General features: G+C 39.1%; 1 protein-coding gene across 3 annotated transcripts; it reads right to left on the bottom strand.

The window, feature by feature from the left end:
- Positions 1 to 361: 361 nt before the first annotated feature.
- On the bottom strand, positions 362 to 12,150 carry LOC149154906 (uncharacterized). Of its 3 annotated transcripts, none has more exons than XM_089441332.1 (4): positions 11,781 to 12,150; positions 11,586 to 11,654; positions 11,416 to 11,499; positions 362 to 678 (listed from the first exon to the last, which is right to left on the bottom strand). In XM_089441332.1, exons 1-3 carry the CDS (start codon positions 11,943 to 11,945, stop codon positions 11,446 to 11,448), a joined length of 288 nt encoding a protein of 95 aa, XP_089297458.1. In that variant the 5' UTR covers positions 11,946 to 12,150; the 3' UTR covers positions 362 to 678; positions 11,416 to 11,445. The 3 variants fall into 3 exon arrangements, with proteins under 3 accessions (XP_089297458.1, XP_089297457.1, XP_089297456.1); XM_089441331.1 differs by lacking the exon at positions 362 to 678 and adding an exon at positions 696 to 948; XM_089441330.1 differs by lacking the exon at positions 362 to 678 and having other exon boundaries at positions 11,022 to 11,499; positions 11,781 to 12,148.
- Between the last annotated feature and the right edge of the window lie 3,896 nt (positions 12,151 to 16,046).

The raw sequence follows: 16,046 nt of genomic DNA, 5'->3' as shown, positions 1-16,046 counted from the left end.
CACTCGGGTGATTTCCTGTTGTACTATGCACTTTCTTTTTTCCAAGGAAAACCATGCAGGAAACCCAAGGAATGATTCCCCCCCATTAGTGGATCGCATCTTTGGTAGCCCCATTGGTGTAGACTAGTGCGCCTAACCCAAGAGAATTAAAACAAGGCACCTGCTGGCACAGAGCTAGCCAAATTCCTAGCTACATTGGTGACAACTGGTTAATATAATGAACATTTTCTTAAATAATAAAAAAATGTCAAATAAAAGATAGAAGCATTTTTTTGTGTATGAACAAAAGCGAAGCACTTTCGTGTATAAACTGTTGTAAAGAACATATATGTAGCACCTTATGGCTGACATGAAGACTAAATGCATTATAATCGAGATCACATCTTCTCATTAAATAGAAGATGATCCAGATTCTGAAATCAAGAAGTGCAATATCTGGACTTCTAATAATCTTGGGCACATCAGAAACAATATTTAAAAACACAATTCCAAATTTGTAGGATACGCTCATATTCACAAATTATAATTAGTTTAAAACACTAGTTTTCTGTCAATCCAACATAGAAAATGTGTGAACCTGTACTGATCATGAACAACACAAAAAATTATCCTGAAGAAGTAGTTCCAAGGTTGCAGTACACAATTTTTCCTTCGATCACGCACAGGAAATGTGTGGGCCTGAACAGATTATGAACAGAAAAAATAATCTTTGAAAGGCAGTTTCAAAGTTGTGGCACAACATCCAATTGTACATCATCTATACACATATAACGCGAGGCAGCTTTCTGGAATTACATTGCTGTTGAGAAGCCAACTAAAATAACCATCTTACATGTCAACCTCTTTTCACCTTAAAAGTTGTCTCTAATGTATAAAGAAACACAGAGATGTAAACATAATACCACACAGCTTCACTCCAGAAGTTGTCCATAGAATCATCCCCTTGACCTAAAATTGGAAAGATTTCATTGCTGATATGAACATCCAACCAATCATAATAGAAATAACGAATGAAAAAAGACATACAAACATGAATCGAGCTTGAAATTAACCAGGCATGGAGTTTCTGAAGAATTTTCCAATAACATCATTATTCCTAAAATTATCCTGAATGTATAGGCTGTCTCTATTGGGTTGAACCAGTCACGGTTCAAACCTGAGCCACCACCTATTCCCTAATCGCCATATCCCAGATAAGATAAATGTTAAAATTGGCAACTAGGGCCAAATTCCATATGGGTCACCTTATTTATGGCAGCTGATATTTTTCCTAGATTCCTCTCATCGAGAGGTGTAGGATTGATCTAAAGATCATCCGATTCCGACGAGTATTCATGGAGATGAATTTATTTCTAATTAATTGACAAATTGTCAAGGTCGGCCAATAGCTAAGTGTGTGGCACACATGCCCAGCGTTTCATATAAATAGAAGAGAGGTTGAGTCATTTTAGCATCTCATCTCATCATCTCTTCTTCTCTCTCACTCTCCTTTCTTGTTTGGGTTAACAAAGGAGCAGCTAGTGGGAGAAGAAGGACGCAGCCACAAGGAGGAGGACGCAGCAAGGAGAAGGATGCAGCAAGGAAGGGACGCAGGTCTGTTCTGCATTGACCTAGGGTGCAGCCAGCAAACAGGGACAGCGTTGACCAGCGAGAAGCCTCCTTTGACTGCGGCCTTGTGTGGGGAGTCTCCCTCAAGCAAGCCGCAAATCAGATCTGCTGTTTGGAGGGCTGATTTGACCACAAAGTGACCAGCGCAAATCTGGTTAGGGCTGACCGCAGGGCTGCCTAGACGTTGACCAGATTTGACCTTTTTCTCTGGACTGTTTCGGGCTGTCCTTCATCTCTGTTGAAGGCTGGGTTGACTAAGGTTGATTCTAGACTATTTGTGAATCATCTGATCCACTTTGCAAGTGCTGGTTAGGGCATCTTTTATTGTTGTCATAAAAATTACAGATCTGAACTATTGTACTATTTCTCTCTCTGCTGAACTATTGAAGATTAAAGAAGAATTGATCAAAGGGTTTCCCCGCATTGGGGTTTGTCCCTGGCTAACCGCCACATCTGGTGTCTCTTGTCTTGGCTTGTTTTCTGTCAATCTATTAATGTTCTATCTGCACTTTACATGTGATTGCTAAATCAGTGGCTAATAAGAAGATTTGAAGTAAACTGCTCCAAGCATAGAACATACCATAAATTAACATGGTATTAGAGCTGAGGTGAAGACAAAGCCCAAGCAAGAGCAAGAGCAAGAGCAATCACCAAAGGTTGTTGAAGCAATCTCAAAGACTTCATGGGGTCCTCATCACACTTCCCCGCTGAAGACAAGCTCCGTGAGAAGTCTGACTATCACGGATGGAAGATGTCTCTCGATCTAACATTAGAAGAGCAGGAAGTGTTGGACCATGTGAGAGGCAGAATCGTTGAGCCTCCATCAAATGCATCTGTTGCTGCTAGGAACAAGTGGACCAGGGGAGAAGTCAAAGCAAAGAAGATCATCCGGGACTCTATCGACAAACACCTGGTGGCCTATGTTTCCAAGTTGACCACCTCCAAGGAAATCTACGATAAACTAGTAAGCTTATTTAAAGTTAATGATGCAAATCAAGTTTTGTTCCTTAGAAATACGCTGAAGGAAATTAAGAAGGGCAAAGATGAGAGTATGCAAGCATACTTCTTAAGGATCACCAAGATCAAGAATGATCTCCTATCAATTGGGGAAGTCGTTCCTGATAGGGAAATGACCATCACAACTCTCGCAGGGCTCCCATCTAAATGGTATATATTCAGAACCACTCTTCTCAACAATAATGTAATCCCAAGATTTGAGGAACTAATGGAAAGATGCATTAAAGAAGAAACTAGGATGGAAGAGCAGGAAATGCCTGCACTTAGAGGCAATCCCGCTGCATTCTCCCCTCATGCTAAAAGGAGAAACAATTCCGGGGCTAAGCCTAAAGGAAAGACCGGACTGAAGGGTGGAAGAAAAGGAAGATGTTACAATTGCAACAAAATGGGCCACTATGCAAGGGAGTGCCTTAATAAAAAGGACTCACATCATGACGATGATCAAAATCACTCCCGAGGCAATCAAAGGAATGGCAGGTTCAATGGCAAAAGGAATGCCGGAAATCAAGGAAGTGGTCAACCCTCCAAGAAGGCAAGAAACTCTAGGTATGAATCTAACATTGTTAACAATAAGCAAGATGAATATTATCTACTAGCGGCCCTCTCTACTACTACTCCCCCGGACTCGCTGGGAAATTGGCTTATTGATAGTGGTGCCTCAAGGCACTTCACTGGTTACAAAGAAGCTCTCTCTAATCTGATAGAGAAGGAGACCAACCTGGAAATTGTTCTTGGGGACAACTCCAAATATCCCGTGAAAGGCGTAGGGAATGTCACTCTTCAATTAAATCAGAGTAATACAATTCATTTGCAAGAAGTCCTATATGTACCTAATCTCAAAAAGAACCTGGTGTCCATTTCGACAATGGAAGACAAAGGCTACAAGGTGGCCTTCATCGATGGCAAGGTACGTGTATGGAAAAAGAATTTTAAAGATGCTTTCACTCTTGGGTTTCGAGTTGATTCATTATATCAAGTCAGAGGAAGTCCGTTGGGTGTCATGTCTTGTGACACATCCCTTCAGTCCGAACTATGGCATCGGAGGTTTGCTCACCTTCATTATAAAGCTCTACCCGATGTGAGACAAATGGTGACAGGGATGCCCGAGTTCAAAATAGAGCAAGAAGGTGTATGTCCGGGATGTGCCGAAGGAAAGCTCAAAAGGGGACCATTCCCCTCAAGCCATAGCAAGACCTCCAATATATTGCAGTTGGTTGACTCAGACATATCTGGTATGATGCATGTGAACTCCTTGGGAGGATATTTATATTACCTCACTTTTACAGATGATTATTCTCGCAAGACTTGGATATACTTCTTGAAAAAGAAGGATGAAGTGTTCTCCTGGTTTCATCACTTCAAAGCCTTGATCGAGAATCAAACCGAAAAGAAGATCAAGATCTTAAGGACTGATAATGGGACTGAGTATGAATCCAATGAGTTCCATGACTTTTGCAAAGAGGTTGGCATTAAGAGGGAGACTACAACACCATATACTCTTGAGCAGAATGGTGTGGCGGAAAGGAAGAATCGTACGATTGTGGAAGTTGTCCGTGCTATGCTCCATGATCAAAGGCTTCCGAAGTTTCTATGGGCCGAAGCTGCGAATACCGTCGTATATGTGCAAAACCGATGCCCTCATCAAGCATTGGGTTCCAAGACTCCCAAAGAAATGTTCAATGGTAAGAAACCTGACGTATCTCATTTTAGAATTTTTGGAAGCCTTGTATATTTTCATGTGTTGAAACAGAAAAGGAATAAATTGGGTGCATATAGAAAGAAAGGAATCTTTGTGTGCTACAGTGAAAATACTATGTGGTTGGTCAAAGGGAAGTTGAGATTAGCCATGATGTCACCTTTGACGAAGATATGGCTCTTAGCAAAGTTGACAATCTTCCTACTCTAAGGGAATCTAAAGAAGCTGACACCAGGAAACCGAAGGAAAAGGAAGATGAGACGATGCCCGATGTGGAAGAACCTATGGATCCTATTGATCCCCCTCCACAAGAGCCTTCCTCTTCTACGAAGAGGCCTTCATAGCTCAAGGGGACACTTGATGACGTCGAAAGACACATTGCACCCAGAGGGACTTTCCATGAAAGTAAGAAACCGGCCAAGTATCAGGGATACTTGACCATCATGAGCACGATCATACAAAATGAGCCTTCATCGTTCGCAGAAGTTGTCAAGCATCAAATATGGAAGGATGCTATGACTGAGGAATATGAGTCCATCATGAAGAACGATGTCTGGGATGTGGTCCCCAGACCCCAGGACAAAGCTGTTGTCACTTCAAAATGGCTTTACAAAATAAAGCATGGAGCTGATGGAAGTGCTGAAAAATATAAGGCTCGTTTTGTCGCTCGTGGCTTCTCTTAGAAGGAAGGCATAGACTATGACGAGATATTTGCACCTGTTGCCCGATACACCACCATCCGCTCCATCATAGCCCTTGTTGCTTCGCAAGGATGGAGCCTACATCAAATGGATGACAAAACTGCATTCTTGCATGGTTCGATCAAAGAGGAAGTCTACGTGGAACAACCCGAAGGATTTGAGATTCATGATCGGGAATCTCATGTGTGCAGGTTGAAGAAAGCCCTCTATGGGCTGAAGCAAGCACCCCGAGCATGGTATGAGAGGATCGATAGCTACTTGATGAAGCTGGGATTCACTAGGAGTGAAGCCGACCCTAACCTTTACTTTAAGGTTGAAGATGACAAACCTCTCATATTGGTGTTGTACGTTGACGACCTCTTTCTAACAGGTGCAGACCCTCTCATTCACAAATGTAAGAGGGAGTTGGCTTCTGAGTTTGAGATGAAGGACCTAGGACTGATGCACTATTTCCTAGGACTGGAAGTTTGGCAAAAGCCAAGGGAGATTTTCCTATCTCAAGAAAAATATGTGGTGAAGATATTGGGGAGATTCGGTATGGTGGACTGCAAGCCCGTGACTACCCCGATGGAGCTTGACTTCAAGAAATTAAGTGGTAGTGTTGTCGGCCTTGTTTTACAAAATGCTACCAAGTATCGTCAACGCATCGGAGCATTGATGTTCTTGGTGAACTCCTGTCCGAATATATGCTTTCCAGTCAACACGTTGAGTTAACATATGTTTGAGCCTCACCACACACATTGGATTGATGCCAAGAATCTGTTGAAATACCTTCGTGGCACAATCACTCATGGGTTGAGATACACTACCAGAGATGTGAGATTACATGGATATACCGATGTTGATTGGGCAGGCAGTGTGGTGGACCGAAAGAGCACTTCCAGGTGTTGTTTCTCTTTGGGATCTGCCTTGATATCCTGGATGAGCAGGAAGCAGAAGTCGGTGGCTTTGAGCACCGCTGAGGCAAAGTACATTGCTGCGAGTATGGCCTCTTGTGAGGCGGTCTAGTTACGGAAGCTCTTCAGTGAGTTGTTTGGATTTACATTGGATACTACCGTGATCCTGTGTGACAACCAAAGCGGGATTCGTTTATCAGAGAATCCTGTATTTCATGATCGCTCCAAGCATATCGATATTAGGTACCACTATATCCAAGATATGGTGCAGCGGGGAGCAATAAGGCTCCAACATATCGATACAGATGAGAAGTAAGGCTCCAACATATCGATACAGATGAGCAGGTCGCCGACATTTTGACGAAGCCCCTGGGAAAGGTCAAATTCTTGACTTTACGATAACGACTTGGTGTCCTTGAGAGACCCTCTTATGAGGGTCGTGTATGATACATACATTAAGCTCTGGGAGCTCCGGGGGGCATAGGGTACTTCTTGGAGCTACATGCGACCACAGGGTGACTCACCCTAGTGGTGCGCTAGGGTGAAAGGTTCAACCTTCCCCTGTGATACCCCGTGGCGACTTTGGGACAGGATGATTAGTTTTCCTGTCGAGGCATCCTACCCATGTAGTCTAGGACTCATGAGAAGTACCTGTCATTTGATCAATGAATAGAGAAATGGGGTTAGGGACCATTAGTAGTACTATCGATGGATGCATCGTTGTATCTACCGTACTTCCTATGCTAGGATGACCTCCATTGATTTGGGATCAGTGAAAGTGGTATGACACACTCTGAGACTGACTTCGGGTCAGTGGACGATGGTATGATACATCCTCGATCATTTCTTCTTCTTCATAGTTCAGCAGAGCAGAGCAGTGCAAGGCAGTGCATTTGATGGCAGAGATAGTACGGACAGTCAGACAGATTAGCAGATGGAGTTCTCCCTAGTTGGAAGGGATTGTTAAAATTGGCAACTAAAGCCAAACTCCATGTGGGTCACCTTATTTATGGCAACTGATATTTTTCCTAGATTCCTCTCGTCGAGAGGTGTAGGATTAATCTAAAGATCATCCAATTCCGACGAGTATTTATGGAGATACGAATTTATTTCTAATTACTTGACAAATTGTCAAGGTCGGCCAAGAGGGAGGTATACATTAAGTGTGTGGCACACATTGTAGTATACCTAGGGGGTATAGTATTGGGTATAGAGGGAGGTACCCAAGGGAATAATGTAATAATGGGATGGGCCATAGTAATAAATAAAGTGGTTAATCCATATCATGTAAGGGACCACAAGTAGTTAGCAATAATGTAATAAGTCCATTGTATTAGATAGATGGTATTGAGGGAATCATGGTAATGACCCATGGTATTGTATGTATAAAGCCTCTGTAGAGGCTAGAGACTCCCCATTGAGAAATGTCAAGGAATATTGTATGAAAAAGCATATGGCTTGTGGAGTGTTCTCCTTCTTTAAGGAGTGAATGTATGGTATTGCCCTACCTTAAGGGTTTGATCAATATAGAAGCATTTCTATCTATATTCAGATCTTGTTCTTTCTTAGGTTGATTTCTATTATCATATATTTTCAGATCATATCTATAACAAGTGGTATCAAAACACTTTCTTGGGCAAAGCGGATTTTTTTTTTTGCAGGAACTTTTTGGGGTGGCGACTTTGCAGATCAGATCTGTACATTCTGGTGCAAAATTTGCAGAATATAATTGCAAATCTGGGTTGTGTGCGAAAAAATATCCAATTTGAAAAAAAAAATCGTCCGAATCAAAGTCCGAATGAAGGAGATATCGCTGATTTAAAAATCAGCTGTGTTGCAGATGTTTTTCAGGGTGGCGAGTTTGCAAATCATATATGTACGTTATGGGGCAACATTTATAGAATATAATTGCATATCTGGGTTTTTTGCAAAAGAATATCCAAATTGGAAAAAAAATCGGCCGAGTCGAAGTCCGAATAAGGGAGATATTGCTGATTTAAAAATCAGCTATGTTGCAGACACTTTTTGGGGTGGCAAGTTTGCAGATCAGATCTATACGTTCTGGTGCAAAATTTGCAAAATCTAATTGCATATCTGGGTTCTTTGCGAAAAATACCCAATTTCAAAAAAAATTGATTGAATCAGAGTCCGAAGAAGGGAGATATCGCTGATTTAAAATCAACGCTTTTTTCAGAAATTTTTGTAACGACGGGACAGTTGCAGCGGGAATCTGAAGTTCCAGTGCCTAGATCGGGATTTCTACTACATGGGAAAATGCAGAATCGTTGTTCCATTTCTGAAAACAGGTAATAATAGGAATTCTGAGCAATATTGACCGAGTGGTGGCCATTTTAAATTTTCGCCAAGTAAATGATTTGTTTGCAAAACCTCTTCATGGCTTCTAGCAATATGTTTTCAGGAAATAAGGATGGGTCAACTATTGAAAAATTTATTCAATATCAGAAGTGTGACAGGCCATTCTGTTGGCCGAACAAAATAGGGTATTATTTGAAAGATGAAGCTGCTATATGGTGGAAATCACTTGACAGTGAGATTCTGAAGTTATGTCGTGCTGACGAAATTGAAGAACTACTTTTGGACAAATGGTCTCATACTATAAAAAAGGAAACCAAAAAACCTAGCAAAGATCTTATTTTTACAAGAAAAGATAATGGTCCTACTATTGAAGAATTCATAAAATATCTTAAGAAAAAACATCGAAAAATTGGACAAGTTTCCTATGGCTTACTTTGAAAGAAGAGGCTTCCATATGGTATTACTCACTTGGCACTCAGGTGTTCAAATTGTCAAGTGAATAATTTGAAAAAGTCCTTTTGGACAAATGGTCTCATACTAGAAAACAGCAGAATGAGACATGTAAAGGATTATTTTCTATTGGTATCTCCTTACTACGAGTTCATGGATATATTCAGAAGGAAAAGATCATTGTGTCTATAAATCCTAGTTGCAAGCAAAATCTTATAAATGTCAATTTGGCAAAAAGATCGCAAATTCCAGCTAAACAAATGGGGCACATACAAGTTAATAATGAGGAGGTGCAAGTTTATAAAGATTTGAAGATTTCTATGGACAAGTATGTATTGCATTCTGATTTTTATGCTTCAGATATAGCTAATGTGGATGTTGTTTTGGATACCCTTGAATGGAATCTGTAGGTACTATCAATATTAATGTGCAGAAGAAATTCATGAAGCTCTGGTATAAAAAGAAGAAAATTACATTACAGAATATTTCCATCAATAAACAGGTAGAGTCCAAGGAAGCTGAAGCAGAAGATGTTCCAAGGACTGACACATCAGATGATGAGCCCTTGATGGTCGACAACCAAACACAAACATCAAACCAGGTACAAGAAAAACAGGTAGAGTCCAAGGAGGCTGAAGCAGAAAATGTTACAGGTACGGATACATCAGATGAGGAATCTGTGGTTGAAGTAATATTGGAAGATAAGCAACAACAACAAACGCCACAACATGTACCAGATACCAATCAGGCTCCATTAGGTGGTGAATTAAAGAAAAATACACCGTTGGTTAAAACTTCATCATATCACCAACCACATCACCCCGAAAGAAAACAACCAACAAGATGACAACGAATCAGCAATAAGGAAAACAACCCCCGCATGACAGATAGAGAGGGGCGATGATCCACCCACAACACAGCAACACAAAAGAGCCGCCAGGGTCAACTTCCATCTCAAGCGAGCGAGGCACCAGCTAAATCAAAGGTTTACCTTTCTCTTGAATGGATAGATGCACGTGCATGGTACTAGTGGACTACTCTTTCGAGTAGATCTTATTATTTGTATTCTTCTTATGTTTCGGGGACGAAACATGTTTAAGGGGGGTGGAATGTAGTATACCTAGGGAGGATAGTATGGAGTACAGAGGGAGATACCCAAGGGAATAATGTAATAATGTGATGGCCATAGTAATAAATAAAGTTGTTAATCTGTATCATGTAAGGAACCACAAGTAGTTAACAATAATGTAATAAGTCCATTCTACTAGATAGATAGTATTGAGGGAACCATGGTAAGCACCCATGGTATTGTATGTATGAGGTCTATATAAAGGTTAGAGACTCCCCATTGAGAGATGTCAAGGAATATTGTATGGACAAGCATATGACTTGTGGAGTGTTCTCCCTCCTTAAGGAGTGAATGTATGGTGTTGCCCTACCTTAAGGGTTTGATCAATAAAGAAGCATTTATAATTTTCTATCTATATTCAAATCTTGTTATTTCTTGGGTTTATTTATATTATCATATATTTTCAGGTCAAATAAAAGAGAGATTGAGTCATTTTAGCACCTCATCTCATCATCTCTTCTTCTCTCTCACTCTCCTTTCTTGTTTGGGTTAACAAAGGAGCAGTTAGTGGGAGAAGAAGGACGCAGCCACAAGAAGGAGGACGCAGCCACAAGGAGGAGGATGCAGCAAGGAGAAGGACGCAGCAAGGAAGGGACGCAGGTCTGTTCTGCGTTGACCTAGGGTGCAACCAGCAAACAGGTACAGCGTTGACCAGTGAGAAGCCTACTTTGACTGCGGCCTTGTGTGGGGAGTCTCCCTCAAGCAAGCTGCAAATCAGATATGCTGTTTGGAGGGCTGATCTGACCACAAAGTGACCAGCCGCAAATCTAGTTAGGGCTGATCGCAGGGCTGCCCAGACGTTGACCAGATTTGACCTTTTTCTCTCGACTGTTTCAGGTTGTCCTTCATCTCTATTGAAGGTTGGGTTGAACAAGATTGATTCTAGACTATTTGTGAATCAATTGATCCACTTTGCAAAAGCTGGTAAGGGCATATTTTATTGTTGTCATAAAAATTATAGATCTGAACTATTATACTATTTCTCTCTCTGCTGAACTATTGAAGATTAAAGAAGAATTGATCAAAGGGTTTCCCCGCATTGGGGTTTGTCCATGATTAGCCGCCGCATATGTCTCTTGTCTTGGCTTGTTTTCTGTCGATCTATTAATGTTCTATCTGCACTTTACTTTATGTTTATGTGATTGCTAAATTAGTGGCTAATAAGAAGATTTGAAGTAAACTGCTCTAAGCATAGAACCTACCCTAAATTAACAATAAACTCTGAGCAACTAAGCCCAGACAGTTCAATTAAAATATGAACTTACAAGTACCCTTAAGTTTTACGAGCCATTGGCCGAAAAATATTTGTAATTCAAGAAAGTTTCACGAAAATTTCAGAAAAATTATAGCAACCAAAAATAACTGACAATTTTATTTAAAATGAAATGGAGCAGAATTCTGCCTTTAAGCAGGCCTATACATAAGCGCCAATGGAAAACCCCAATACAAACTTTTCAAGTTTCAACATTGTAGGGACAAACCCTCGGCCGATTTGGAGATATTCCCATAAGTATTGGGCATTGAACCATGACATCTTGTACTGCGTCTGAAAAATCGCTACTAAGTGCAATCGAAAAAAGACAAATCATTATTTAGACTTACAATATGTTTTTGCGCCAGTGCAAATCCAACCTAGTCCCCTGATTTATCCAATTGTTTCCCCTTCCCGTAGATTATCCCTGTCTCCTGTGAATTGCAGAGGAAATTAAACATTTGAACAAGTTTGTCAAAGGCTTTTTAATTTTTGCCCTATAAAGATTTGTTTCTCTTACCTGAGGATCTGGAATGGGTCGTCTTTTTTCGACATACCGATCTGAATTTGTGGCCAAAGCGGCCCTAGCCTGCAAGAATATAGCCCTTTATATTCCATATTTAAGAGCTCGATAGTCATAAAAACATTATTTCCAACCCCAATAACTGCTAAAATAACGATGAAGAACCTAAATAGAAGGATTTGTAAGCCCGACCTCCTGCTCTCTGCGGGTTTCCCGTTCGGGCTTGATCCAGAGAAAATAAGCCAGACCGCCTGCTACTGCCCAAGATGCGAGGTTGCTACCTCCCCTTAAACCTCCCATGGAGTTGGCAATAAATGACCTCACATTTCCAATGCTTCTTCTCCAACCCACGGCCATGGCTGCTGCACTTATTCAGATTGTAAAACCCCTCTATATTACGTTTTTCGCCCCCACTGAGGACATAAACCTCCTCCTGTATTTCACTTTCAGTTAATAATGCATGAGCCAGTCGAGGATACTTGGCATGTGTGCGTGTTGAATACATTTCTATGATTCCAATCTGTCGTGGAGTTATGCACTTCATTGAATTCTACAACTACGCTCATAGGGTGTATGTTCGTTCAATTTCCGGGATTATATATATATATATATATTTTAAATCAAGGACCACGATCGATTGTTGGTAGAATATTCATGGTTGTGATCAGGCCTGGAATTTCAAATTCCCTTTGCCTGTCAAATGAAAATTTGTTGACGTTTTTACATTTTTCATGCCCTTCGTTTTAAGTTCTACTCAAATTTATGAATGTCAACCTCCCTTAATCTACAAGCTTTTTTTCAACTACTTTTACATCTAAACTTTCATTAATCTCCTTTCAAAAATGGTGCATTGTTTTTTTCCTGTTTCCAGATATTATTCATCACCATAATATTGGATTTATATTTTACTCAAAATGAGAGGATTATGATTTCGTTGATGCTTAATAATTCGATCAAGGATGGGAAGCTAATCCCTATCCACCATGTAAAACTTAGTACACTTTGGTATTCTCTTTGGGAAAAGATGGCCATCAGACTCCATCTTAAAATTACATTTATGTGACACAAGAAGATTCCCATATTCTCCCATCTTAACAAAGTCCTTGCCAAATTCTACATGCTAGATAGCAATTATTGGGAAATTGTGCATTTTGATAGTTCATAATTGAAAAGGTATAATATATGAGGAAAAAAAATCTAAAAGATGGGTGCAAAATTTAAAGTGGAATGAATTAAAGTTCAACAACCAACACTCTGTAAAATTGAGATAGTCAAAATAACAACTCCTCTTTTACAAAAAAAAATAAATATAACAACTTAGGAATAAAACACTCATTTATCTCATACTACATGAAAGCATTCACACCCTAATAGAGATTATAACTTACTCTACACTTTCTCACATAACCAAATTCTAGCAACAAAATTTTTTTATCGTATCCAAAAGGGAAAAATTTCTATGCACAGCGACAATTATCTTAGTTCATTGTTGGACAAATGAAGAGCTGAATATGGGAATAACTTTTTTACAACCTTTTTTACGGCTCTCCCAATGAAATTCTTAACCTGCTCCCATTTTAATAAAACATTATATTTTTATTAAAAATTATATTATTAATTAAAATAGATAAAATTAATCTCTTTAAATTAAAAGAAACGAAATAAATATTTGAAATTTCTTTTATATTTCTTATAATTTTTTATTAAAATTTAAATAATTGATAGTTTTAAAATGAATGAAATTTTTATTTATTTATTTTCCAAACTCTGATTAAGCAATATCACAAATTTTTTCATTGAAAGATGTAATTATCACTGCAATCTAATATTTAAACTATGAATATATAATATTCTTAGAGTCTATTTCAATATATTCATTTCAAAGTTTTCGCATTAAGGATTCTAAACCTACTATTTCTCTAATAAGACAAACATCTATTAGGTTAGAAAGTTCTTATTGGAATCATTATGTTCATTGAGATTCTCACAAAGTTAACAGTGACAGTCTACTAAGCAGGCCATTGATTATATTTTCATTGCCATCCATTCCATTCCTTGTTATACCTTTACTGGAATATAATAATGATTTGGAAAGGTTGGCAGCTCGAAAGCTGATGAAAAATTCCTTTCCAGTCATTTCATATTGAACGATTTTACAAAGGTTTTCTAAATTTGAAAAAAATATGTAGTTGAATGGAAAACAAAAATTGATTTACTGAAACTGGATCCTCCCTAAAGTAGCTAACATGTGTATTCAATGGTTGTTGTTATGTGAGAAAAGCTAATACAGTATAAAAAAAAAACCAATTATAATCCCCTCCTATGAAAGAGTTGGCAGATTTTTCATGGCTGGGAGTGCGTCAACTAGAAAAGCAAAATAATAAATGCAATCACTATTATGAACATGGAAATCCGTCAAAAGAGTTCACGATGCAGGTTGTTCTTACATTTAAGATACTCTCTTAGAAAGGCTACAACAAATCAAAAATAAACTTAAACTATTATTATTTTACCTTATATAATATCAAGAAAACCAGGTAGAATCCACTTTTGTGATTGTAATTAAATAAAGTTATTAGTTTACATGGTTTACATTCCTTTGCTCAATACAAGTTTATCTAATTTTTATATTGATTTCATGCTCACAACATTACATTATATAAAAAGATAAAACTATACTAAATACAATCACTGCAACCTAAAGAGGTGTGGATAACTTTGTGGCAAGCAACAATATTGTAGAGGTGTGGATCACTTTGTGGCAAGCAGCAATATTGTAGGGATCTTTTCAATTAGTTGACAACAAAGTAATTAACAAAGTGGACCTTTTAACAAACTCTAGACTTAAAAAAATCACCCACGGTTTTATAGACGAGGCGTGAGAAGCATTGGATGAGAGAAACCTATTCTCTCAAAACCATCCAAAATGTTTTAAGCGGTGTTCCTATACATCCCTGCTATTCATAGAAAATGGGCATGATTTCGTTGAAGAGTTCACTAGGGTCGGGACATAAATCTTTCACTCAGCACTACCTCAAAGTATTACATTGTCTCATAGTACTGAAGCATTTTCCGAGATTCTGGGTCCTCAAGCAAGATTATGGTGAGGTAATAAAATCTATACACCATTATAAAGTTGTTTCATGTAATAAGAAAACACTCGAATTAAACTCTACTCAGAAAATAATTTAGTGTTATGATCTGACCTGAAAAACTTGTCGAATTTTTTTTTACAGAGTTAGTTGAAATGGCGAGTTGGGTTTCTTGCTAATAAGTTAACCTTGTTGAGCATCCAGGCCTCCTCAAATTTCAACTGGAGATCTTCAATCTGCCAGGGAGCACCAGAGCCGCATGTCCAGAAAGAAACGTCCAAGCCAATCAAACGACAAGGATTACTGCAACAACTTGCAAGAATAAGCCTTGGGGTAATGGTCAGGGCAAAGAAGAAAGTGTATTACCTCAGTGATGACACATGAACATGCCCATTGTCTATTTCTTCCTTGCCTGTAATTGTACTTCCTCCATTCTAATGGATGAATCATGGAACAAAGCCACCATTCCATTTTCTTGGGAAATCAGGTAGATAACTTCAAATTCATGTAGATTGTTGATAGAGGGTTGCCACTAATTCAGCTGTCAATCATTTTCGTAAAAACGACAGTGAGAATGACCTGGACAGTGAACATTTTCGTGAAAACGATAGTGAGAATGCACTCAGTCCTTGGAACCTGGGTGATGAATAGTTAAATATTGCAATTTGCACATTTCATCAGATTAGGTTTAGCGTGGCGTCCAAGCAAACTTTAAAACCGCATTTGTCTCTAATTCTGCACTGAGTACAAACCAGTAGGTAATGGTAATGGTAGTTGTAGATTAAAAGTATGGCCAAAGCTGCAGATGGTAGATGAGAGAGTTACTCCTTTTACATACTAGCATATGGTAGATGAGAGAGTTACTACTATTAGGTACTCGCTCGCTACTAGGCAGTCAAATGTTGTAGAATTTAAATAGCATTAAATTGTCTTGTGTATCAGTACCAAGCCCAGAGTGGTATTATAGTTTTTGACGGGTTAACTCTGAAACTAGACGTCAAAACGACGGGTTGCAGTTTTATAGGACACGTCAAACCTGACGTGGAAAAATTTTCAGCCACCGTCAAATACGTTCTAAAACACAAAATACGTCCTACAGGACGTCAAATTCCAGGCCTGGTTGTGATAAGAGAAAGTGCAAAGAGTTGTCACGGTGAATGATCTGTAAGAGCTAACGGGCATATCATTGAGCATTAAATGTCTGGCTATATGCGCTTCCGATAGCTATTTAACACACAGGCGCGCGGTGATAGATAAATAAAAAATTACCGAGCGCGTGTGTGTTAAACAGCTATTGGGGGCGCATGTAGCCGGGCATTTAATGCCCAATGGTATGCTCGTTAGCTCTTGTCGTGAACGATCGGAG

The sequence above is a fragment of the Pinus tabuliformis genome, chromosome 9 (assembly GCF_031772625.1).
Source record: "Pinus tabuliformis cultivar Carrire ecotype Pingquan chromosome 9, CPIR1, whole genome shotgun sequence".
Classification (NCBI taxonomy): domain Eukaryota; kingdom Viridiplantae; phylum Streptophyta; class Pinopsida; order Pinales; family Pinaceae; genus Pinus; species Pinus tabuliformis.
The sequence above is the reverse complement of the archived record's forward strand: the minus strand, read 5'-3'. Positions and strand labels throughout refer to the sequence as shown.

What these genes read in the sequence shown, in the direction of transcription:
- LOC149154906 (XM_089441332.1), bottom strand. Translation starts at nt 11,945, where the DNA reads ATGGCCGTGGGTTGGAGAAGAAGCATTGGAAATGTGAGGTCATTTATT. An exon ending in AAACCCGCAGAGAGCAGGAG is followed by an intron (nt 11,655 to 11,780) that starts GTCGGGCTTACA and finishes ATATTCTTGCAG; the next exon opens with GCTAGGGCCGCTTTGGCCAC. An exon ending in GACCCATTCCAGATCCTCAG is followed by an intron (nt 11,500 to 11,585) that starts GTAAGAGAAACA and finishes TGCAATTCACAG; the next exon opens with GAGACAGGGATAATCTACGG.